Source organism: Portunus trituberculatus, chromosome 16 (genome assembly GCF_017591435.1).
Source record: "Portunus trituberculatus isolate SZX2019 chromosome 16, ASM1759143v1, whole genome shotgun sequence".
Taxonomy (NCBI): Eukaryota; Metazoa; Arthropoda; class Malacostraca; order Decapoda; family Portunidae; genus Portunus; species Portunus trituberculatus.
This window is the reverse complement of record NC_059270.1, coordinates 11019928-11047024: the sequence shown is the minus strand read 5'-3', so window position 1 is coordinate 11047024 and position 27097 is coordinate 11019928. Positions and strand designations below refer to the sequence as shown.

The following is a 27097-nucleotide window of genomic DNA, read 5'->3' as shown; positions in this document are numbered from 1 at the left end:
AATTTGAACATTGTTTTTGACCATCTACCACATTTCAGTTGAATATGTAATATTAATTTAATTGTACAAGAAGGCAGTGATGTTTGTCCTTACATGGGATATCTTATCTGTATAGAAAATGGTCCTAAAGAGTACAGGCACCATACTCAACAAAGTGTTTCTGCATTTCATGAATGATGACTATTTTTTTTTATATAAAGGGAAGATTGTTATAATTTGATTTCACCATTTTAGTTGGGAGAATTTCAGTTTTCTTTGAAAAATTTTCATGATCATAAACCTCTAAATGCTCAAAGTGGTATTTCTTATGAAAATCAATTAAATGTCATACAGTATACAGTATTAATATTGTGGCTATAATGACACATACATGAACAATAATATTCTGCACAGAGATCATAAAATCTATTTAAAGACTTACAATCTGTAATGTCCAATAGTGCCATGAATACAGACAACAGTAACCATTCCACACTGACAGAACTGTTACCTGCTGCAGAAAATGACCTGAGCACATGATTTTCTCCTGCAATCCCATCAACTAAAACTAAGCTCAGACAGCAGTTCCACGTTCCAGGTTTTGCTTGATTTCCTCTGTGTAGTCGCCATAGAAACGCTCCAACTTCTTGTTGAACTTCATGTTGCGCTCGTTGATAAAATTGATGTCTGCGTCATCGTCAAATATGCGGCGACGAGAATATTTCTCCCTCTTGGATATCCTGTTGAAAAGTTTGCAGTGTAATATTGAAAATGGTTTTATTATTAATGGGGTAATAAAACAATTATCATGCAGACACGCACTGCTTCACAGTGATAGTCACTAACTTAACTGGTCACACTTAAATTTTGAGCTTGCTAAATCTTGAGATTGAGTGTGATTTTGCTTTTTGTATATCTTTCTATCTTCACTCATTAATGTTTCACAGTATAACAGCATCACAATGGTACTAACAATTAAATTCATAAATGATACTACTTCAGCTGAAACCAGAAAACTGTTCTCTGGAAAAATGGGCACCACTGAATCACCAAGAAATACATTTCATTCAATCCGGTATACACTGGACAGGAAAAATTACATTCTGATCAACCCCTGTATGAATATTCCTCTTTTATATCTTAATTCCAAAAATACAATGTTTATTCAAGCATTTCAATTTGGCATTAGAAGAAGACATTGGAGAGAACTGAAAGCAAATGGCCATGAACTTTTTTAATAAGGTAAAGATTACGTGATAAAATGTTACAAGAAGTTTTACTTTACATAACCATTAAATTTCATCGTTAGTTAGTATTATTATTTTACATGAACATCAGATCATACATTTGAGTGGAAAAGAATTTAGACAATTAGTTTACTGTTTGTTGAAGAAGTTTTGTGGTGCTGTCTTTGTTGCTTATACTTTACATGGATAATTTTATATGTAAAATGATTGCAAAAATATTAGTTATAATTTTGAATCTGATGTATGGTAATGGTAAAAAGGGGAATCTAAATCAGTTGTTGTTTGCATAAAACCCTGCAATAACTAATAACTCATTATGAAAAGAAAATGAGACAATTGACAGAAAAGTTTGAGGCATGTGTAAAAAAAAAAAAAAAATGAGAATATTGTAAAAGATGGTAATAAATATAGTTTTAAAGGGAAAAATTAAGCAGAAGATGAAGTTTTAATTGTGCAGATTTGCTTTGCATGTTGCTTCTGTTGCAAAGAGGAAAAGATGTTTTAGTGAAGTTTGGAATGGAAAACTAACTAATCAAAACAAAATAGGAAATCATCAGAGAATTGAAAATGAACACACATAAACACATGGGAATGAACAGAAAGTGAATGTTGTATCAAGGAGAAATATTATTGTTCATGTGGTATGGAGTTGAGAGAGAGAGAGATATATGGATCATGTAAGGAATGAGAACGTGAAGAGCCGATGATGAAAAAAAAATGGCTGACAAAGCAGAATAGGACGTACTGTCAAAGTCTGCACTACTATAGCGGATGGGGAAGATGGAATAGAGCATTGGTAAAGGTAACTGATAGGAGTGCAACTGATGAAAATGGCAAGATAATTAGAAGATGAGTGACTGGTGAAGAAATGAGGTGAGAGGTGCAAGACTAGGAGAAAACCACACCAGGAATGAATGGATTCTGTTAGGTGTAAGGGAGATGTCTGGAGAACAGAAGAATGGTCCATGCAATAGAGATGAACAGAGAGCAGTTGTTAATGCTGCTTGCTACTTACTGTTTCTCAAGGTCATCAACCATGTTATCAATGGCCTCTTTTGAGTCCTTGTGCAGACCAATAGCAATGGTGTTGTCATGCCCATAGAATGCATCCTCCCCTACCCTCTGCTTCTCCCTTTCATACTCTTCCATGTCTATCTTCTTGTTGTTTATCAGGCGCTTATATTGCCTGCAGAAAGAAAAAAAAAATTTTAAATTGGTGAATAGTTCTTCACTTTCCTACAATTTTGCATTCCTGATCATCTTACAAGCTGGTCACTGTGCAAACATGTAAATGTTTGTTAATACTATGATTTGTTAGACGATTTAACTGGACAGTTCTAATGATTAAATGGCTTCATCAGTAAATCTTGGTGTATGAAACTGCAAAATAGTGAAAGGTAACTAACTTGCTTCTATGGAAAGCTGGCAGCAACAAGGAGCCATATACTGTGAAATGGAGTTAAAAATGCATTCTATTTTCCAATTTCCCTTACATCTTTGTGCATGCAGCTAACGTTCATTAATTATGGTAGAATAATGATGTTTAATATTTAGGAAAAATTATAGGATAGAATATATTTTAACTCCTTTTCATGGTGGTTGATGCTGGGTCCCTTACAGCCAGCTACTCATATTATATACAGTACCAAACCATTCTTACAGACCAAAGATCTGTAAGCAATGAGAGGCAGCATCTGTATCTTTCTGCTAAAGGGCATGTTCACCAAGTAATATTGATATCTTTTTCTTCCTTTTTGTTGGAGACAAGAGAAAAGACCAAACCTCTCCAAGATGATTATTCTTACTCTTGCACAATAATGTAGCACTGGACATGGCATCAAGGCAGCAGGACATCAGACTTGTGTTTTCTTGGAAGTGTGGAGTGGTGATGCAAGGTTGCTTATGAAAATACTTACTTTCCCTCACTCTTAAGTATTTTTGCATGGAGTCTTTAGTCACACTCACAGCATCCATTCTACTTTTGTACACAGTTGAACCTTGAGTTATGGGCATACCAACATCTGAGAAATCTGAGATACACAAGCCATTGCTTGGTCAAGTTTTTGCTTTGACTTGTGATCCAAAATTTGAGTCACAAGCGATCTCCAGGTATATATACCACAGCTATTTGGTGCAGTAAACACCCAGCATCCTGTGTCCATTGTGTTCAATTCACATGTTTTTATTTATTTATTTTTTTTTTGCCATGGAAGCATTTCTTGTGTTTTGTTTCAAATGTTTAGCAGTATAATTTTTCTGTGGATTTCTGACATTTTGATGCGGATCCTTTCATTGCCTAGATGGTACACAAGGGCTGAATGGATTTTCTGGATGCTTTCAAGGAATGTTGTATGAGGTCACTCCAATTTCCAGATACCAGAATTATAGAGCTGGTGTTTTTTAGTCATATATTTTTCACCTAATGTTAAATAAGAGTGTGCATATATCCACAATGAAGAAAACCCTGTTTTAGAGTGGAGCAATTCTAATGCAATCTTCCCTGATGATCTTTAGAAAACCAAATTCTTCACTTGTCATCTAGCCAGTGAAAGATTTCAGTAAAATTATAGCACTAATTGCGAAAGAATGCAAAATTCCAAGGCATGCTATTACCATGGCTATATCATAAGGATAGACTTGGTATTCTAAAGAGACTATGCCTCAATCATGTTATAAGATGTTGTCTTCAGTGAATAAACATTTATTCTGCAAGTATGGACAAAATAGCAAAGAATTTATATTATCAAAATCTTTTACAAAACAGAAAGGCAGTCATGTGCCATCCTTAGCCAAACTCAGTTTATTGCATACAACATTATTTTTATCCTCCCTCTGTTGAATGGTAGTGGATGTGACTCTCTTACAACATCAGAAGGTAGAAAGATCCCACAAAACAAACTAAGTTCCCTTGCTCCTACTGACACCCCTATGCCTGCTGCTCAGGAGTGTGCACACATGAGATACTGGGGGTCAGGGTAGAGAGGGGCTGCTGACAGGGAGGTGATATCAAGCAAAGCTCACTCAGCAGCCAATCAGTAGACAATCTGATGCAACATCTACCCAGCCAGGAATCAACTGGCTAGTGAAGCAATGATAAGAGTCCAATCCTCCACACATGCTTTTGTGATTGCTTTCTGTGATGCTACCAATTTTCTGCATACAGCAACAGAACTACCTCATTGTACAGCACAATGCTATTGGAAAAAAATCCAGCAATGTCTGGTCATAATTCTGGTGGGACATGTAATTTTCATGTCAGAAATATTCAAATATTAAACTATAATTTTGTCTAGAAAAGTATTCAAATTTGGACTTTGGACTGAAAAGAAAAAAGAAAAAAAAAATACTTGTTACAAACTGGATTAGAGAGAATATTAACAAGATATTTTGAAAATAACTTGAGTTACACATGTTGGAAGGTTGCCAAACATTGATGCTGCTTTCTGAATTATCATTATTATTTTTTTAAATTTATTAATTCTTTTTTGGCACGTGAAATTTTCTATGCATGGTGTTCCATATCATATTCATGTGGACACATCTTTAATTTGATTTTAAATCTTATTGCAATCAGTGCCAAATACTTGTGATGTAGGTACTGACAATAGATTAGTTATATAGGCACTGACAATAGGTTAGTTATGTATCTACTGATGGAAATACAAATTCAGGTAGTAACTGACATGTGCAATACAACTCCTGCTTCCACCCACAGTGAATGTCTCAAGGCATTCCTTTGCCCTTCACAGAAATAAAAAAAATTTCACTTGCACTTTCACTGCTTTAACCAATCATCCTATTGACATCACAATTGTCTTTCAACTTTCCATTTATAAAGAAGTTCTTGAGGTGCTACAATAGTGGTGTCTGTTGTTAGGGAATGGGCATAAACACAACAGCAGAAAAAAAGCTGCTACATTTCCCACTCAGGAAAAGTACTGGACTGGAATCTTTTGAATTACATAGCAGTAGAGCAATGTGATAGGAAAATTCTGCTAAATCAAAGAGTTGTACTATATGAAAAGTATTATATATTCTGAAACAATTATGGACAAGATCACTGAATAGATTTACAACTCACCTGATGGTAGCATCCTCATAGGTGGAAAAGCCCTGGTCAGGGTTCTTCTTCTTCTTTCGCCGCTCCCAGCGCTCTGCCTCATCTGCCCCAACATTCAGGAGCTTCATGCGGTCATAATCTTTACCCTGGAAAGCAGTGAAACTTATATGGTGGGCAGCAGAATTGATTTATTCTATTTCCTAAAAAAGCAAGATTAAGGTTATCTGATTTGATAAATACTATCTTATATGAATAGGGTGCAACTGATATCTACTTATAAGAAATAATTATGAAATATTTATAAAGCAGTGATGGTGTAATGGAAAAAAAAACTGTGCAATGAATTATGAGTATAAAGATAGAAGTTAGTTTATATTGTATGGGTATATGAGACATATTTGAAATCTGTCTCTCCATATGTTGTGCAGGAGCTTACTTGCCAAATCATACAAATTATAATGAACTGGCTGCAGTGTTGAATACATTCTTAATGATTATGATATAATATTACATATCCAGAAAGTATTCACATCTACATTTCTGAGATGTCATTATGTGACACTCATACCAGCATCTGGATCTGTCTACATCTGCATCTACACTCACACAAATAAGCAGGATTTCTGTATCCACACTCATTGTGGGCCTTTATACTCAGATGGCTATGGCGAGTACATTACATCTGTAGCAGGGGCAGACATAGAAGCTTTTACCTTATAAAAGAACAAAATTTAATAACTGATAACTGATAAATCAATAAATCACAATTTCTGATACTGGCAATAGTGTGACAGATGAGTCAAACTGAAGTATACGTGTCCAGGATAGTGTTGGCCAAAAAGAAAAACGACCAAACAACCAGTTGGTTTGTAGTAACCACAGCGGCAGAACATTTAAGTTCCTGTAGGAACGTATTTTGAAGAACAGAATATAGAATATAATGCTCTTAGAGACTGTGAAAGTTGGTGTTGAATATAGAAGTATTTTCTGTCATTTCATAGTAAAAAATCCTGAAATTGATGTAAAGCAAAGGAAAGATGCTACGCTTTCAGGTAAAATTTCACATCTTCACTAATAAACAGCATTGTCCAACTCTATTCCATGGCTTTGACTTTAATCGTGGAATAGCGTTTTTTTGTGAATTAGTCTTGCAAGAAATTTATATTTTGCAAAATCATGGTTTACAAGAAACTAAAAACAAGAGAAAATTAGAATTTGCTTGGAACTCTTACATGCAAACTCTAAACATGAATTCATAACACCACCACAGATCCTACAAACCTCTTCTCTGCTTTGTCAGCTCTGGTCGTGAAAAGTTACTCTTCTCAAGAAAACTGATTGAGAACCTTATTTTGTACCTTATGGATTTACTTGGTAGAGTCAGTTAGATGATGTACACAAGTGGGGCTGTGATTTCTTTAATCAAAAACTCAAACACTCTATTCTTTGGCAGATGACTACTAAAAATGTTTTAGTTACATTTGTTTTTGAAAGGTTATAATTGCAAATGCTCATGTTCCAAAGACTAAAATTATTGATTGCTGCTAGTTTGGAACCCAATTATCAATCATACCAATGATCCAATAATGCAGGAAAATAATTATTGCATAACCAACAACCTGTTATCATTATCACAATAACACTTACCTATGCTAAAAGCATAGACTTAACATCAAAGTGACTTTCTATTGTTATGACACGGGACAAAAGTTTGTAATGCATGATATATTCTCAGATATCACTAGAAAAAGTATTAATGTACAAATACATGAGAAGAAAGGAAAACTATACGTGAAAAGTAATCTAAACTCAAACTGTGTTTATTTTCACTCATTATGGAAGTTAATGGCATTGATTTACATCAAACCATCATTGATGATGATATAGAATAAAAGAATAAAATAACATGACACTGATCTGAGAGTGATGCACAGTGAACCTCCTAGATGTCAACTCATTATATGCATGATTTTGAGTAAAACAAAATAGTTGTAAGAAAAGATTCATAAGCCAGTGCATTCAAATGTACTTGATTCACTTGCTCTTACTCTTGAGCATCAAAGTTTTTTGGGTGCATCACTGTACCATAATATGCTGTGAAGAGAAATATTTTCCGGAAAAAAAAAAAAAAAAAAAAAATATATATATATATATATATATATATATATATATATATATATATATATATATATATATATATAATATCTATTTTTCTTGCATTGAAGGTTAAACTACTTTATAGAGTATGATAGGATGGATGATGACAATGGTAAGAATACTACTGACAATACCTCAGATTCTGCTGCTTCCCTGCGCTGATCCTCGGCAAGCTCTGCTTCCAGTCTCTGCCGTTTCTTTGCATAATTTTTTGGCATCTTCTTGAGACGGTCTTCCTCCACTACCTCCTTGTGGTTGAGCATTGAGGCCTCATTCTGGAAAAAATTAGCACTCAGTGGCACATTGAAGGCAGCACAAGACTTCAATTATATATAATTATATTCAATCCTGATGAATCTAGCATTCACACTGCCTTAACTTTCAAGAAAAGCCATAAGTGTACTTCTGCCAGTGCATATGAACTCCTCCATTGTACTAAGGTGCTATACAATTCTTTAAAGTGCCAACAGCCAAGATCGTTACAACAAAGAACAATTTGTACAAGGTTGATAAAGTATCTTGTGGAAGTATGGTATGGTGGTATGGCAGTAATACATGATTAATTTTTATTTTTAATCACTTAGTACTGCTTAATGTTATGTTATATTAGAGTATATATTTTTTTTTCTTGCATACTGGTTGAAAACAGTCCTTGTATTGAATCATAACCATCTCAAATTACTTTGTTGATAATGGTACTATCAGAACCATCTGCAAAAATAATGGTGTTTTCAGGTTTGTTTTCATGTATTTATTTGATTTTATTATTTTACTGCAAGAAAATACATATTACTCAATGCTTTAAATTACCAAGGTCCAGAACTACACTCCTTTAAAGTAATTAAGAGGCAAAACAGATACACCTATTATTTTACACTTAGGAAAAGTGGTAGAGCCACACATATGGAACAGATTCAGAATTTAGGTACACCAAATGGCTGCCTGAATCTTGTGGCCTCCTTTATAATGTGAGGGCCAACCAGTTCTATGAAGGTGGCTGAGGTCTTCTTGTAAACCCTATGGAAAGTCCCTTTAAACTCTATTCTTAGCCTCTGTTACAATTTTGTTTACCAAGAATTGGCTTCTCCAATAACTGTTCTGTTGGTGTCCAGTCTTTGTCTTCTTTACTGCTCTGACTGGAAAGTTCTGACCAAACAATAAGGAAAATGAATAATCAAATTGTCTGCGGATAATGCACTTCATGCCATGCAATATTCAGGTGTTTCTGTGATGTCAGCATTGCTGATGACCACTTCAGAACTGAACATTATGCCTTGGTCATTCCAAACATAATTTGACAAATCATGGTTAAATCAATAACAATAGAAAAAAAAAAAAACTCACCCTTTTAGTGTGGAGTTTGGCAAGTCGAGCTTTGAAATCTGCCATTTTCCCTGCCACACCAGACCCTCCTGCTACCACTTGTTGCTGTAAAACAATGATCAATCAGAAAAACCACATACTGACAAGCTTGAATCTTACTTTATCATTTGTGTAATATTACTACACAGAGGAAATTGGATTAAACAGATTGTAAAAGTAAAGGGTTGTTAAGTATTAAGAAGAGGAGTGCAGCCTTGCTATTATTGTAGTAGCCATGATCTTGATCTTGCTGCTAACCCAACTCATGTAGGTTTAGTGGTACAGAGAGAAAGAGGCCCCGATGTATGAAAAGTGGGACAAGGGAAGCCTGGGTGGTGACCTTCTCTTCCGAGCGAGGGCACAGTATATGGATGTGAATGCAAGGAGTTACAGATGGTCAAGTCCCGCAGCAAAGTGTGCCAGATGGGTGACATGGGAGAGGATGAGATGGTAGAGCATGTGCTGGAGAGTGTGAAGTATGCCAGAGACAGGAATGAAATGATGCAGGTGGTGCTGAAGGAATTGGGGAATACCAGAGTAGAGATGACAAGAAGAATGGGGTGTTGCTGCTGGGACTGTCTGGAGACAAAAATGACAGGATGATTAAAGCTGTGAAGGAATTCCTGGAGAAAATGTAGTGTGCTAGATGTATGAATCAATAAGGTGAATTTTGGTGATTGTTTTCTGTTTGTCGTTTTTCTCTTTTTCCTTACAGGATTGGCCGTTACAAAGGCCTGACTCAGGAGCAATCCCAAATCACCTGTAACATCAAGATCATGTTATGTTAGGATGCTAATAGCAAGATAAAAAAAAAAAAAAATCATAATACTTTTTTTTTATATTTGGCTCTTACCCTCAACAATCTTGAGGATCTGGTGAGAAACCAGGGTTTCTGGCTGAGGAAAGCTAAAATATGGCCAAATGTCAGTATTTTCAGTCTTTCACAATAATCAACATAAGTTTTCTTATCCTTCTCATCATATAGAGCTTCTCATTCTGAGTAATTTGAACCCATACATACCCATCACAAATTGTTTATAATGATGAAAACAATTTTCAAAGATTTACCATTTCTGTGGGAGAAATAGCTAATGTGCTGCAGCACTAGTGTGTGTGTGATGGACTGACAGGTACCGAGGTGTTTTCATTCATATCTGCGTATTGCCACATTATTTGTGCACGCATGAAATCAACTAAGGTGATCGGATCTTTTGTTTGAGCATGCATACACTGATCAATAAAAATAATACATAATAAATTTAACCAATCAGAGCAGTTTGTGGAGTGACTGGATTTCAATCAGTCTATGGAAAGTCTGAATGGGCAGGATGTTTATTCTCATTGGATTGCCAGATTTTACAAAGAGAAATAAGGTAGCTAATGATTTCACATTAATTTCTTAGTGTTGTTAGTTTAGGCTAGTTTGCTTTGATTAAACCAGTTTAATTGGGTTAAAGTTAATTAGTTCTGAGTTAGATTATCAGTGGTGCATGTCACCTCAACTAGGTTACACTATGTGAGTATTGAGTGGTAGGAAAACACAAGTTGAGACAAGGTACTTTATTCTCTAATGTTTTGGTCACAAGACCATCTTCAGAGAGAGTGTACAGGCAAACGGAAAACAGCAGCTTATATATTGCATTGGCGAGTCAGCCTGCCGTGTGGCTGGGAATGACGGCTCGTGATTGGCGGAAATCAGAGAGGGTAAGTTTAGCCGCCACCCTCTGTATCCGCACAAAACTTTCCCTGTGGTTGGTGACATTCCCTGTGCTGATGTATGCTGACTCAAGCAGTTTCCTTGTGCTTTTATCCAATTGATTGTGGAGTATTCTGGCTCCCTCCCAGTTTGGTAAATGTTCATGGCTGTCTACGTGAACGACTAGAGAGTTGGAAGTTGTGTGTCGCTGGAGGTCGTATTTCCAACTCTCTAGTCGTTCACGTAGACAGCCATGGATATTTACCAAACTGGGAGGGAGCCAGAATACTCCACAATCAATTGGACAAAAGCACGAGGAAACTGCTTGAGTCGGCATACATCAGCACAGGGAATGTCACCAACCACAGGGAAGGTTTTGTGCAGATACCGAGGGTGGCGGCTGAACTTACCCTCTCTGATTTCCGCCAATCATGGGCGTCATTCCCAGCCACCCAGCAGGCTGACTCTGCCATTTTCCGTTTGCCTGTACACTCTCTCTGAAGGTGGTTTGTGACCGAAATGTTAGAGAATAAAGTACCTTGTCTCAACTTGTGTTTTCCTACCACTCAATACTCACATTTGTCTTCATCTCAACAGGTTACACTATGTTTGTTTCAGTTAGGTTAGGTTAATTTTTAACCTAACCTAAGTTTCAATAAGTTGGCATTGCCAGCAGTGACAGTGAGTACTCTTCACAGCAGTAACAGTCAAAATTTTGTTACTGTTACTTTCATGGTACTATGATAATGAAACTATTTTCCTCTGGTATATTTTTATCTGTTGCGCATTAATCTTTTCTTTCATTTTCATCACAATACAGTACCTTGTGAGGGGACAGTCTGTGTTTTTTGGGGGGAAGGAGAGAAATATGAAAAAGTACTGCTTTGCAACAGAAATGAACTGCAGATGAATTCGAAACAAGTAAAAAACTACCAGAAAAAAATAGTTTTATCCTGAAGTGAGAGTATGATGAAAGACTAAATTTTATCCAAATATCACCTCTTACTGTCAAAAAAAATAATTGGGAGGCTACTGTTGCTATTATTAAGATAGGAGCCATCTTTGATACCACAGAAAATCTCCAGAAATTGATAGTTTGTACCTCCTTAGGGACACAAACCTAGCATTGCCTAATCTAACCTAGGTTGTTAGGTAGTGGAAGGTTAGGTTAGGTAAGGCTAGGTCAGATTAATGTCCTAAGAACATTACATTCAGGAACCATAAGAATGCAGATACAGTAAACATTAACCTCGAAGATTGCTAGCTTTATTTCAATATTATCCTTTTGGGGTGTGCAAGAATACAAATACACAGGGAGCTGCTATTGGTATGATGTAGTGAAAAACAAAACGTAACTTGTCAATGGTGGTGTATGTGGATGACCTTACTTTGCTCATGGTCTCGGCTTCCTCTCAGCTCCTCAGTTTCTTCTTCCTGTCCTGCTCCTCGACGCGTACTTACAGCTTGTATATCCAGTTTCTGAGTGAATTGTGTTAGCAGGAGTTGAGTGTTGCTGCTCAGTGCTCACTTTTCTTGGGCCTCAGTCTGTTGTTGTTGTCAGACTGGGACGTATCCGTTGTATGTAGAGTCGGGGACAGTCCTTGCAACGGTACCCTGATGTTGTTTTCTCTAAGAAGGTTGAATAAAGAGAAAGTGGCATAACGTCACAAAAGTCAAGCCAGCGCGCTATTGGTACGCTGATGGCTCTTCCTCTAAAATATGAACATCCACCCATTGAAAATACATGGGAACGCCTGAGTTACCCTCCTTATTTTCCATCTTGTGTCCATGTTTCCAGGCCGCCCGCCATATGTGACTTTTAAAGACTCGTTATAGTAGTGGCATACCGTGGCACGAAGATTTAGACGGTAAATCATATATATACAAATTAAATAATACAGTGTTTTCAGTTTCGGTGGACTTGAATGAGAGGTGAGGAGCTGTCTTTAGGGCAAATGTATGGTTGGACCAGGTCATGTATACATGTAAATATACATGTGCATGTGGATGTAAACATGTACAGTACAAATACATATGAATTTAAATGAAGGATATATGAACTGTGCATCAGGTGAAAGCGCCTGCAAGGTTTATTTTTCTTTGTAAAACAATTACTTATCACATGTTAAATTCTCTCTCTCTCTCTCTCTCTCTCTCTCTCTCTCTCTCTCTCTCTCTCTCTCACACAAACATTCATCACTCATCCTCTCATCCACGTATCCAACCATTTATCTACACACCAGCTTACAATCCATTCATCCATCCATACATCTGTTATATTATTCATTTCGTCACCCTTCCATCCACACATCAGTTCATCCATCCGTCCGCACATTAATCTATCTACACATGTACAAATCAAATTATCTCGCTCTTGGTCTTAATGCTACTCCAGCAGGGAAAAATGGCAGACAAAAGACAATCAGTCAATCACCATATTTCACAATACTAATTCCTACATCTACCGAGCCACATTTTCTCCATGCATTTCTTCACAGCTTCAATCATTCTTTCATTTGTTTCCCAACACGGTGGCAGCAACAACACCATCCATTCCATTCCTGTTTTCTCCACATTCACTCAGCCACACACTCTCCACTATGTACACGCCTACTACTCTGCCTATCTTACATCACTTCATTGTATTATTTTGTTCCATCTTATCCTTCTGTTCACTCAGTCCCATCCGTTTCACTATGTACTCTGCCTGTCGCACTTTTGCATTTTCCTACATCCCATTCTAAACCCTCTCCATTTTTAACAGTCATACTCTAGTCACTATCAACATGCCTTCCCTCAAAACAGCTGAAAAGCCCATCGAGTTTCTAAGCCACTCTTCACTATTTTCACTGTCACTCGCAGTGTTTCATGACCACCATGCAGACCGTGGTGTTACATTTCGCTGGATATCAAACCATGTAGGACTAGTGATGGAAAAGCCGACAGGACAGCCAAGTTTGCAGTCTTCCTGACTGTGGCAGTCCACGTCGTCTCAGTCTCTCTCTGCCCACAAACACAACTCCACCTCTGAGTAGGCGTTGGATACATAAGAAGTAAAGATAATTGCATGACAGTGCTGCCCACCTATAAAGAGACCTGCATTACTAGTCACTGGGAAGCTGCTCCCTCGAACTGTCACTGTACGTCATCTTAGAGAGAAAGGAATTCATTAGCTGAAGAAGTAACTGAAAGGACTGAGGTGTCATTGACTGAAAAATGTGATTGGACTAACAACATTGTTGACACTCACACATGCAAAAAGCTTATTGAAAAAAATTCGGAATCGTTCCCATCTTTAATTTATAAGTTAGATATTATACTCAAGGCAAATAAATAAAACTTAGAATGTGAAAAGAAGAAAATGAAATTGTATTGAAATGCTTGACGAACCTAAGTGCAAAATCAAGGACAGCGCATGTCATAGAGGAATAAACTCTACTCAGCACACAAGGAAAATTTTTATGTGGAAGAACTGACTAAGAAATTCCAAATGAAGGATTGATTAAAGGGAAAAAAAAGTTGTGGAAGACCGAATTTTAAAGGGTTAAGATTGTGTTGCCTTGATCGTGCTGGATTTGTAATAATGTGCATAGGTAATAAGAGTGACATTTTTTATTTGATTTTTTTTTTATTGTAGAAGGCATACTCATAATGTGACTGACAAAATACATTGTGGCAAACAGTGTATATTGATAAGATAACTAGAAGGCTACAAAGAACTGAAAAGTTCATACAGAGATAGTAAAGCATGTGTGGGAATGGGTATGAGAAAGAATGCCATCAAAGAATATAACAGTAGATTGAGATTAGATATTAAAGGGTTTGTTGAGTGATCAATACATGGATGAAGGGATAATATGATTGTATGAAGCTTCGATCACAAGGACATCAGCATGCATGTAGGAGAAAGGAATGTCTGAAAGAGGACTGTGGCGATGCTAACAATTGAAACTTGAGCAATTTGAAATCTACTGCTGGTGAACAAGTGTACTAAAAAATGACGATGGTATCTGAATTTTAGGATTAAAATAGTGCTACTATGATAAATTACTAATGAAAAGTCAAGCCATAAATCATTAGTATCATACTTTTGAATATTATCTTCTATATGAATAAGGGAATAAGTGTAAATTATAGAATTTAAAAGAATATAATAATTGAAATAGATATGAAGATTAAAATGTTTCAGGATTTGTGAAAATAACGAGAAGAATTTGCTGTACGTAATAACTTATTTCTTACGCATCTGTATTGAGCCAGACACCTATTGGACAGTTCGTTGAATTCTTTGGAGATATTGTTCTATCTCCTTTTATATAAAATGTGGGTCTTGCATTGAATTTCATTGTCGTGATTCACTGACATTGCTGGGACACACCCAACACCCAGTGGTACCAGTAAAAAAACTACGCAATATATTCCACAGGTTTGTGATGAAAGTGGAACAATCGTTGAGTACACGCCAGCTAAGATAACTTCTGGGGTGAAGCTTGTGGCCGAGAGAGACCAGCAGGGATCACAGTAAACAGTTAGCAGTGTCAAAGGGACAATCATGACAGCCTGAATGGATCAGCAGTCTGAACATTGGAAAAGGGCAGCACTGTTAGCACAATCATCACTGCCAACATGGATCAGCACAATCAACTGTCCAGGCAATGATCAGTAAAATCAGCATGTTCAGCTCATGGACCCTCACAGTCACCAGGGCCAGCAGGGGTCCTCACAGCGGCGCAGCCAGCCGTGCACCTGGCCGGACCTGACATCCATGAGAGCCGTGTACACTGTTGCCTGTAACACATCGTTCATGACAGTAACTACTATTATTAGTGAGGATTTTTTCACCTTCATTGTAATGAGTAACTGCTTTGTCTTCCACTCACCTTGTTGAGCACTGGGCGTGTGGAGAGTACGTTGTACAGCAGGGCAGGAGAGGCGTGCTGCACGCCCGCGGCGGTGAGGCACTGTTTGGCAGGACTCCTGCGGTCATCGAAGAAAGGAGGAGTCTTCCAGTGGTCATAGTTTGTTTGTACCAAAAACCAGGACTCGTTTCGTCCTAATGGCTTCAGGTCATAATTGTCTCTGTCCCTGGTGATGATGCAGGCCTGCGGGAAGTCGTTGATGAGAGAGAGAGAGAGAGAGAGAGAGAGAGAGAGAGAGAGAGAGAGAGAGAGAGAGAGAGAGAGAGAGAGAGAGAGAGAGAGAGAGAGGGTACAGCGTTATCTACAGAGTGTACATTTTAAAACCATTTATGTACAGGAGTTTATGTGATACACTTTAAATAGCAAACCTCGCCAGGCTGAGTGCCTGCCAGGATGAAGTAGACTGGAGCCAGCAGGCGGGGGCTGGAGAGGGCATCACTTGCCTCCTGGTAGGTGGTGGCCGTCTCCATCACCTCCCTCGTGAGGAATGACACCCAGCTGTTGGCGGACAAGTTAACGATCCAGAGTTCCCTTGCAACTTCTGTTCATGCTAAACAGACATGCATATGTACTCGACAAACTGAAAACATTTTATTGCATCCCTCTATGAATAAAAGTAGTACGTACTGCGTAACTGAAATTATCTCTACCACATTCTATTTCGTGTTTTTTATAAGTCTGCTTTCTGTGAAACCAATAAGAAAGCTCGTAAAATTAATAGAAATATAAGAACATAAGCTTCACGCACTTACCGCTGGTCGCGGTCGTTGAACAGCATCCACTCCAGCAAGCCAATGAAGCCTCCGTTAAGGGCGAACCTTTTGTTCAGAGAGAATGTGAAGCTGTCCTGTTGGCAAGAACAGGTTGAAGTACTTACAACTGGAGAACTAAATATAATGTACTACATACGTACAAGTCCATTATGGACACACCATGCACACGTGGTGAATAACTCACCTTCTTAACACCAGTCAGCACGCCTATGTAGCCGGCAAAGCTCAGGGACTCAAAGACAGTAATACCGCCCTGTGTCCACTGCAACCGCACGGTGAGCGGCTGCAGTAACTCGGCGACCTTCCAGGTGTGGTTTTGTGCGTCCCACCTGGTGGAACATGTCGGCCTTTAGGTACACACACACACACACACACACACACACACACACACACACACACACACACACACACACACACACACACACACACACACACACACTATGGTGCGAGCCATAAATAAATAAATCAATAAGTAAATTCTTGGTTAAGTTAGATCTATAGTTAGGTAAAGCATTTCATTGTTTTAATGTCCCCCCTTTATATTTTCAGTGTAAATTTTTTGTTGCACTGCCAAACTAATAAACCGTATATTATCATTATTATTATTACACAAGTATCGTTCATCGAAGGGTGTCTTTGCTCGTCATTCGAGAGGTGCGAGTTGGAGTCTCTTTCTGGTTGAGATGGAATTTTCCACTGACAGCGACCGACCACTGCTCCTCTTTAGCAAGAGGACTGAACGTGTTGTGTGTGTGACAAGACCAAAAGATACCAACCCTAAGAGCACTCCTGTGTCCAAATTCCTGGCGTGATACAGATGGCCGGCAGGGTCCTGAACCACCAGTGAGGTGCAGAAAGTAAAGATCTCGTAGAATATATTGTACAATGTCACTGTACTGACTGGTAACCCGGTAGCTGAGGAAATACCTTCAATTTCCTCCTTATATGGCTCAGGCAGAGTGGAGGTCACCTGAAAGAGACAAACGTGCGTGCTAAACACACCTATGCAAGGATGATCTACGCTTTGTAGTCATTGCTATTAGTAAAATGATCCTCTACACTCAATTATGTTGAACTTTTCTTCTTGATATAAAGTCATCTGATTCACTGAGAATGACTTAACTGTCAAGGTTTGTGAGAAAATCATCCATAGATTAGAATGCTTGAGGAGAAATTTTAAACAGCCGAGTTGAGTATAATGTGTTACTCATACTCCGAACCTCGATTTAATACGGGCGTTAGTGTAGTAAACAGTGTACAAGATTGTTAAAGTATTGCAAGATAACAGCACATTGAAATTAAAGGGAATAATGTCTCGATTGAGTCTCACAATGAGATCTTACCTCTGAGAGACTGCTGAGAAGAAACTGGAGGACTCTTTCCCCGAAGAGTTTTTGGACAAGCTGCGTCACGTCATCTATCAGCGCCTCCATCTGTTGGGGGAACACAATTCTCTGCTTGAACGCACGGTACATCGCCACCTCGCCTCCAGCACTGCGCCACACTTTTTTTTTTTTTTTTTTTTTTTTTTTTACCATCCTTACACCCTCCAACAGCACTTACCATCTACGCTACACCACTTCTGTCACTACCACAAACTTTACACATGCTTCCAACACCACATCACTTGCAACACAACACCATTTCTAACATTACACGATTTCTTAAGCAATTCCACTACCACGTCCATCACTACATCCCTTCCAAGATCACACCACTAACACCACATGATTCCCAACACCACAAACCGCGACCAACATTATACCACCAATATTTGACCAAAGTATACTAATTAATTCAGGGATATCTGGTCTAAAACACTACAATAAACATGTGAACCTTTGAGAATTCGAAACATACATCTGACTTTTCCACACACACACACACACACACACACACACACACACACACACACACACACACACACACACACACCTGAGCCCCTTTGTCTTGTACGAGTGGAGTCCATCGGTCCCGCGGCTGCCGGTCCAGGTCCACCCGATACAGTGGCACTTCATCCCTGCAGGCAGTTATGGGAGCAAGTCATCGGTGCCACATTATTGGATAAACTCTCTCTCTCTCTCTCTCTCTCTCTCTCTCTCTCTCTCTCTCTCTCTCTCTCTCTCTCTCTCTCTCTCTCTCTCTCTCTCTCTCTCTCTCTCTCTCTCTTTCTTCTTTCTCTTTCTTTCTTTTTCTTTCTTTCCTTCTTTCTTTCTTCTTTCTTCTTTCTGTCTCTGTCTTCTGTCTTCTGTCTGTCTTTCTCTCTCTCTCTCTCTCTCTCTCTCTCTCTCTCTCTCTCTCTCTCTCTCTCTCTCTCTCTCTCTCTCTCTCTCTCTCCCAATCGCCTTAGTCAGTCATTATATACATACCATGCTTTCGCGAAAACACACACACACACACACACACACACACACACACACACACACACACACACACACACACACACACACACACACACACACACAATAGCGTCGGTTCAGTATTTTTCGAAAGGGGGAGATGTCAGAGGCAATCGTCGACCATTACGAAAGGGGAACCTATTCTGGAGGGCCAGTTCGCAGGTTTCATATTCCGTGAGTGTCGCTTGCCTCTGAGTGGGTCGTCTGTGCTGCTCTCGTTCACTGGGAGGCCACAAGAGGACCGTCGAGTCTTCTTTACCTTATAAGTTTGTTTTCACGCAGCATATCACTTACTGAAGAGCATTGTGTGCATTCAGTTATAGTGTTCAGGCAGTGTTTGCTGTTGCTGCTCTTATGGAGAATTGCTTTTATTTATGATCATATTTTTATTATCTCCACCAATATTACTGCATGTTAGATGTGTGAGGAGGAGCTTTCTTGTCTCATGTGTAACGTGAGAAGGAAATGATAAAGGGGAGACCTGGAACAAATTATTACCAACGAAACTATTGTTGACTCACATTTGATACGCACTGCAAATGAGATATGCATCACTCGCTAATCAGGGACAGTAACTTTATCAAGTGGGCGTCAAGCAAGATAAATGAGTGTTTGCTTTCACTATCATGTATTGTGCAATGTACTAGTATACGTTCAAAATATACTAACTTTTATGTGTCCTTTCCTTATATTTTAATGCACCACACACACACACACACACACACACACACACACACACACACACACACACACACACACACACACACACACACACACACACACACACACACACACACACACACACACACACACACACACACACACACACACACACACACACACACACACACACACACACACACACACACACACACACACACACACACACACACACATCCTGTACTCACTGCTTGTCTGGGGGATAATCTGCCGTCTCACATTTTTTAAACTGAAACGTGGAAGAAAATACACATGAGCCAAACATTTACAGAACAGTTTAACTTACCAGTGCAAGATATGCAGCTGTAACACACACACACACACACACACACACACACACACACACACACACACATGAATTAGATTAAAATAAGTGTATATGTACGTGAAAATAGACAAATCATTAGATAAAGTAAAAGAAACGAAATGTTGTTTTAATATAGTAAGAGTGACTTAGTGCGTTCAAAATTAATGAAAAAAAAATATTGCTTTGTGTTCTTTGGCTGAAAGGCGTTTATATGTCACAGGAAAGCAAAAGACGTGTCTCTGTGATAACAAAAGTAACACAGTAAGTTAAAATCCACGTCTTTGTTCCAGTAGAAACAGCTGAAACTATCTGTTTGTTATGGTTTTGTAGTCTATTTCGTCTTTGCTCTAATGAAAAGACGAATTCTGCTGCATGACTGATGTCCTCTAGTACTCATATACGTCACCATACACTTTTTATTTATTTACTTTTTTTCTTTGAGTTTACACAACATAGCGCGTCACGGAATGAGTCACACTCCATTACATGGCAAAGAATCTCCCGTCTCGCACCACTCACTCCTGTCATCCGGGTCAGTGTCCTTTTGTTTACTTTCTCTTTCATTTTCTCTTTCGTTTTACTCAATGAAAGCACTCCTCCTGTATTGAAAGCTTTCCCTCGTGTTGATTTTTCTGTGTGTTTGTATTTTACAGTACGCATACTTACGGCTTGTGATTGTGCTAAGGGGAGGAGACACGCAACCAACACAACCACCACCACTGGCTGCCCCATGTTGACTGCGATATTCGTCCGAGAGTGATGTGTATGAGCGTGTTGATAAGATAACGAGTGTAAAGTTTGGTGCACTGTGTGTGTGTGTGTCATTGATTTGGAAGAGGTGTTTGGTCGTTGCTAGTTGTGGCGGGTGTGACAGCGTACTTACTCGTACATAGTAGCGGCAAACAGACGCTCTTGGCGGTAAAAAGTTGAGGAAATATTCATAATTACTCGGATTCCACCCCTCCCTTGCCTTGGTAAACTGGATGACTGGCTGGCTGGCGTACACTGGAAGAGATCCCTATAATGGAGGCTTTCCATAAAGAGTACTATTAGCTACATGTAGATTTGCGCTTTCTGCTACAAGCTTGTTACTTTCTACATAACATAATGTAATTCGCCAACGATAAACTGAATTTTTAATTGGTTAGAGTGAATATTAATGATGGTTGAGCTAATAATGTATGTGTACGTCCATAATTATTCTGCGGCGTGTGAGAACTGAACAGCTGGGTCATGACTCATGCCTGCTTTGCCTACCCGAATCCACGTTAGACTGATTAGTGAACTATATAGGCGTGAATTTATACACAATAAAAGTCTATCATCATCATCAGGCCGCGTCTTATTGCATCGTCACTTGAGTATCTGTTATGGAACAAAAAAAAAAAAAAAAAAAAACATTGAATTGAAAAGGAATGTTTTATCTAAAAGCCTGAAAAAAGTAAGGTAGTAAGTAAGTTTAAGGAGAACAAATGAAAGAACGATAAACATCAAACTGCTGCTCGAAGAGAAAATTTTAAACATAGTGAGTGCCAAAGTCTCCCAGGTGGATTGTGTTGAGGAAGAAACATTATCTTGTGGGAAAAGAATAAATGGAGAACTCGAAGAGATACCAACAGAAGAAAGACTGATAATAGTATTTGAACGGGTGTGTGGGAAGGTACAGAAATGACCAAGAAAGTGCATGTAAGCTGGGGATGTAAATAAATGTATAAAGTTTACTGAAAACCAAATGGTGGAAACTGAAAGAGGAAGGTGTGAGATGGAAGCTTAAAGAGGAAATGTTGAAGGAATGAAGATTACCTGAGCAGGTGCAGGAGTGGTGGAAGCACAACAGGAGAGTGATAAAGAAAGTGGTTGAGGAAGTGCTGGGCAGAACATCCGGAAAATAACTTGTGGAGATAAGAAGAAGTGGTGCTGGTGAAGCAACGAAGTGAAGAGGTTGGTGAAAGCCAAGAAGGATATAAAGAAGAAAATGAGATAAGTGTGGACGAAAAGAGAAGGAACAAGAAGAAAAAATACTGTGGATTGTAAAATGGAAGTAAAGCAGGCAGTAGAGAGAAGAACATATATTGAATGAAGAGTATGAAGAGCTGCAAACACACGGAAAAGAAAGAATGCTAGGTAGAACGACAAGAAAATGAAATAGATAAAAGATGAAACTGAAAGGGTCATAGGTAACTAAGATAAGATCAAAAGGTAAAAGGGATATTTTGAAAAAAGAATAATATATATATATATATATATATATATATATATATATATATATATATATATATATATATATATATATATATATATATATATATATATATATATATATATATATATATATATATATATATAAAGGAAATTCAAGAGTGGCCGGTGAGAATGGAGTCCAGAGCCTCAGATCCAAGGTGTAAACTCAAGTATCAGAAGAAAGGAGGAAGTTAGTGATCACTGAAGGAAATGAAGAGTGGTACAGAATGGAACAAATGAAGTAGCAATGCAAGTGTGGAGGAGCCTCAGTGAAGTCAGGAGTAACATTTATGAAAAAAAAAATACTAATAGATTAAATAAAAAAACCCAATTAATATCTTTGAAGTAGAGAGGTAATGTATATATATATATATATATATATATATATATATATATATATATATATATATATATATATATATATATATATATATATATATATATATATAAGAGAAAAGTAATATACAGGACTGTTTTAATTGCAGGGTGATGTTAATTACAGTGGAGTAAAACTTTCCTTCAACACTATAAAGATGTCGGAATGGATGATAAGCAGAGGGACCATTAAAGAAACGTCTGTAAGAGAGGAGCGGCGTGAATGAAGGTCGGGTTAGAGAGCTGTGTTTGTGCTAAGAAAGCTGATGGAAAAGTACAATGAAAAACAGAAGCACATAGTATTCTTGGGACTGGAGAAGGCCTACAATACCTGGTGTCTCATTAAAAATTGTGTAAATATTTGGGAGGAAGGAATATTGGGAAGTATCCAGAAAACAACAATTACAACAACAAATTACTACTACTACTACTACTACCACCACCACCACCACCACCACCACCACCACCACCACCACCACCACCACCACCACCACCACCACCACCACTACTACTACTACTACTACTACTACTACTACTACTACTACTACTACTACTACTACTACTACTACTACTACTACTACTACTACTACTACTACTACTACTACTACTACTACTACTACTACTACTACTACTACTACTACTACTACTACTACTACTACTACTACTACTACTACTACTACTACTACTACTACTGCTGCAACGAACAAAGAAGTAATAGCAGCCATAACATACATTGAGCAGAGAGGTGTGTCCCTTTTTCAAGGGAAAGTAGACTTGCACTTAAGAAAATAACTGGCTCTGTTACCTACTCGTGCACAGACCAGGCTGTTGTCGTGCTCGTGTACTTTGTTGAGATGCATATATGTGAAAAGGCAGGTGGTTCACAGTCATGCTTTGTGTGACGCTGAGTGAGACGCCGGAGATGCAGTTTCAACTTTCAGAAATGGGTGCTACGAGGTGGGGGTCTTTTTGTATGGTAATATAACTCCCCTTCTAGAAGCTGGTTCATGTTTTGTATTCAACCATTTTGTCTGTCTGCTGGAACCAAAATTTTTTCAAGCTTCTCTTATTTATCCGTTGTACAATATTGTGGAGATTTCTTGTCATATCTATCTTGTCTACGTATGCAAGTTGACATATTTTATGATGGTGCATATCGCTGAGGAAAGTGTATGTTCGTAGATGCTTTCTGGCTTTGAATGGATCGTCTGTCAGTCTGTTTAGATGTTAAGTGAAAGAAATGAAGGAAAGGCATATGAAAAAGATGGTAGGGTGTCCACTTTGCACGGAAAGTATGATTTCGTAGTCATCGTTCTAGTTCCACCGTAAGCTGGGGTCGCATCACCCATCACGAAGCTACCAGCAAGCCTTTCTCCGTGTGGGCAGCAGGAGGGACAGTAGGAGTCACTTAAAAAATTCATATTTGAGCCAACACGGGATGGTGTGGGAGGGCAGAGGGGCCAACATCCAAACCTTTACGAACAAAGCCGACTAGTGCTCTGAAAGCCTGAGAGAAAAATGCAATTAAAAATAAAACATTGTCATGTGTAACTACGAAATCGTGAGTGTGCTGTGTGGTGCCACCGGCAGGCCTGTGTTTGATGAGGTGCTGCTGGTAATGGAACTGGTACTACTTATAAAGAGAATATGTGCATGGAATAACATTTATTTGTTAATAGCTTGAAATTCTCTCTCTCTCTCTCTCTCTCTCTCTCTCTCTCTCTCTCTCTCTCTCTCTCTCTCTCTCTCTCTCTCTCTCTCTCTCTCTCTCTCTTTGCCAGGAACAATAAATACATGCTACTTCTGAAAGTCGGTATTAAAAAGATTGATGAAATAAACATGCTAGAAGGATTTCTTACATCGACGGGTGTCCATCTTTTAGTTTGTTGCATTTTCTTTTACTTTAAAGGCGATGCGAAAAAAAAAACAGCCTACAGTGTAAAGATTCATTTTTTTATTTTAACACTGTGATTCGGAAGAGTAAAAGTTTAGTCAGCAATGAAAGACTGTCTAAATGTTACCCGTAGAAGGCTTTGTATTATAAAGTGGAAACGGAATGTGTGCCGAGAAGTAAATCTTGATAATTCAACATTGGGTAAAAAAAAAAAAAAAAAAAAAAACTGGCTGAAGGAATATTGGAATCTAGAATTGGCTATAAATAGACCGACGGTTCTCATTTTGTTTCATGGTTTAAATGGATCGACATTCTTGGCCATGATTCCTCATTAGAACAGATTCCCTGCAGTATAATTCCTTACGAACGTAGTCCTATCCCGTTCAAGCACACCTACCCACCCACACACACACACACACACACACACACACACACACACACACACACACACACACATAGAAATAGTTTCTAAACATCACAAATTCACAATTCAAGCTGTATACTCAGATGTCACAATATCCTTTGATGAGTGCTTATGAGGGTACACTAGTTATTTGTACGTTTAATTTTGTATTAGAATGAAATAGAAAAAAAAAATGTGTTGGTACAGTGTTGAGGCGTGAGACTGGTGAAGTATGGGCAGCGTCCCCCGCGTCCTGCAGAGGAGCTCACTTCCCCGTGAACCTGCAGACTAATGATCGTTAGCAGTAATGATTTCTTGGGCCATCAGTGCTCCGCAGGGAGGTATTTAGGTCAGGAGCCATTAGCGCTGTGCGTCGCGCCCTGATTAATGACGACCAGCCTCGTGCCTTTCAAACCTGATTACTGGTGAGAGAGTAAGGATGGGAGGGGATTGGGATGACGCCAGGGGCAGAGACTGGCGCCTGGCTGAGGAGGGAAAGGAAGCAAAACACTGGAAGCTCACCAGGCACCGTTAGCATTGCGCGCGCGCGCACACACACACACACACACACACACACACACACACACACACACACACACACACACACACACACACACACACACACACACACACACACACAACTTGGTCTCCTAAATGATATGAATATCCGAATAAGGTCTTGCACCGCATTGATTACATAATATCTGTCTAAGCATGTGTGAGCTTTGCTTATCTGTTACCTTATCGGTCAGTCGGTGTATGATGTACTTACTTGAGGAGTATCGAATTAAATTCTTAAATCCATTGCAGTAATTTCACTGTAAATATGATATGGCTCGTATGCTACCGCTTATGTCACTCCCTGCTCTTTATGGACATGTGACTGACGTCAAGAATCCTCGTCTGAACTCAAAGTTCCCTTTCTTAATCTTTTTTTTTGCAAAACTCAGAAAGTTGCTAGAAATAGCAAAATCTCAGTGTTGTACCAGTGCATTTAACTTAGCAGCGTGAAGAAAAACTGCAGAAAAGGCTATATGAACTAGTGCAAGGCGATGGCAAGCCCAACTATGATGCCATGCAGTTGATCAGTTCATCTTGTACTAGTAAAGACTGGCACACCAGCAGGACGCGGCGTTACTGATACGTGCCGAGAAAGTGGCGTGTTGCTTGTCGTGCTTCATGAGTGTGTCCTTAACAACTCTCACACACACAAAGAGAAAATAAGTAGAAACTTCTGAAAACAGTGGTATACTTTAATCAAATGAGCAAGAAAGTGTAAAATCAGAGGACTACTCGGATATCACAACTTGTAACTTGAAATCACCTGTTGTTTTACTTTTTCTTTGGCAACAATTATAAATTTTGTATTCATTACTTTCTCTTTCTGAGTTAATTTTGTCTTGGTCAGCTTTTTCAATTTTCTGTTTTAATATTCCCCCACCCACCAACACACACACACACACACACACACACACACACACACACACACACACACACACACACACACACACACACACACACACACACACACACACACACACACACACACAGAGAGAGAGAGAGAGAGAGAGAGAGAGAGAGAGAGAGAGAGAGAGAGAGAGAGAGAGAGAGAGAGAGAGAGAGAGAAATTGCAAATAGGGAAAGTAGAGGCAAAGCTTTGAATCCTTGGTGACAGGCAATACTTAGCACAGTCTCACCTTCCCCAAGCGCAGTGTGGCAGTGCGCCCATTAAGACCGTCAGGCATCGTCTTCCTGAGGTATTATATGAGTAGAGTTTTCCCAATACAAACTTAAGTAATTGTTGGTTGGTTTAGGTAAGAGAGAGATAGCAGACAATAACAAATACAAGAGGACTGGAACTGCACCAAAGTTATAATGGAGCAGACCGTGACGCAGCTCTCTCCCTGATGAGCGGCTTTACTCCAAACTTTTGCGATCTGGGAGGCTTGTCAGGGTGAGGCTAGAGGCTCACCTTGCTGCACTCCACAGTCCTTTCCATTGTACTGAGATATCACTATTCATCTGTGTTTATATTCTAGTGAAGATTAGGAGAAAATGAATGAGTTTTTTCAGTTCTGTGGATTATTTCTATTGTTTTGTAACGAAAGTATGGAGTAATGGAGCGTCTCACGAGAGCATCAGTGAGTAAAGATCTCCCTGAATGTTTACTGTTCACATCTCGGTGATGCATACCTATGTAAAGATATATAGCAATACTAGCAAATGAATAATTTTGGTGCAATTCAGAGATGATGTATATAAGTAAGGAGGTATGTAGAACTTAATTTTGCAATCTTAAAAAAAGAGCACTGTGCAAGGAAGTTTTCTGATATTCACTTGTTTATATATATATATATATATATATATATATATATATATATATATATATATATATATATATATATATATATATATATATATATTGTAAACATCCCTACATTACTGACCATTTGCCACAAGACGCCAGATCGCTGAAGTTCCGACCACAAGTTCCATTCAGCGCTCGCCTCCTCACACACTCTCTATGAGGGGATGAAAGTCAACAACTTTAGCTTCTGGCTCTTT

The 27097-nt window shown here is 38.6% G+C and overlaps 2 protein-coding genes and 1 long non-coding RNA gene across 3 annotated transcripts in view; 1 reads left to right on the top strand and 2 right to left on the bottom strand.

Moving 5' to 3' along the window:
• Positions 1–27097, top strand: part of LOC123504514 — a 61525-nt gene that overhangs the window by 5536 nt on the left and 28892 nt on the right. The window lies entirely within an intron of this gene.
• LOC123504513 (pre-mRNA-splicing factor syf2-like) lies at positions 391–12127 on the bottom strand. The gene is made up of 6 exons (XM_045255086.1): positions 11890–12127; positions 8788–8871; positions 7578–7718; positions 5308–5432; positions 2242–2412; positions 391–719 (listed from the first exon to the last, which is right to left on the bottom strand). The coding sequence occupies exons 1-6, from the start codon at positions 11896–11898 to the stop codon at positions 554–556; spliced, it is 696 nt and encodes a 231-aa protein (XP_045111021.1). The 5' UTR covers positions 11899–12127; the 3' UTR covers positions 391–553.
• LOC123504512 (acid ceramidase-like) lies at positions 14110–20389 on the bottom strand. Its single transcript, XM_045255085.1, has 10 exons — positions 20286–20389; positions 19501–19541; positions 18129–18213; positions 17537–17626; positions 16970–17163; positions 16378–16522; positions 16173–16267; positions 15789–15918; positions 15382–15603; positions 14110–15289 (listed from the first exon to the last, which is right to left on the bottom strand). The coding sequence occupies exons 1-10, from the start codon at positions 20349–20351 to the stop codon at positions 15200–15202; spliced, it is 1158 nt and encodes a 385-aa protein (XP_045111020.1). The 5' UTR covers positions 20352–20389; the 3' UTR covers positions 14110–15199.

Bases quoted from the DNA above. Each gene is read 5' to 3' on its own strand.
- LOC123504513 (XM_045255086.1), bottom strand. The intron at 2,413-5,307 runs GTGAGTTGTAAA...TTCTTTCTGCAG, and splicing joins TATGAGGATGCTACCATCAG to GCAATATAAGCGCCTGATAA. The intron at 720-2,241 runs GTAAGTAGCAAG...ACTTTTCAACAG, and splicing joins GTTGATGACCTTGAGAAACA to GATATCCAAGAGGGAGAAAT.
- LOC123504512 (XM_045255085.1), bottom strand. From the start codon at position 20,351: ATGGGGCAGCCAGTGGTGGTGGTTGTGTTGGTTGCGTGTCTCCTCCCC. The intron at 16,523-16,969 runs GTTGGTATCTTT...ATGTTCCACCAG, and splicing joins GACACAGGAGTGCTCTTAGG to GTGGGACGCACAAAACCACA. The intron at 15,604-15,788 runs GTTTGCTATTTA...GACTTCCCGCAG, and splicing joins CAGGCACTCAGCCTGGCGAG to GCCTGCATCATCACCAGGGA.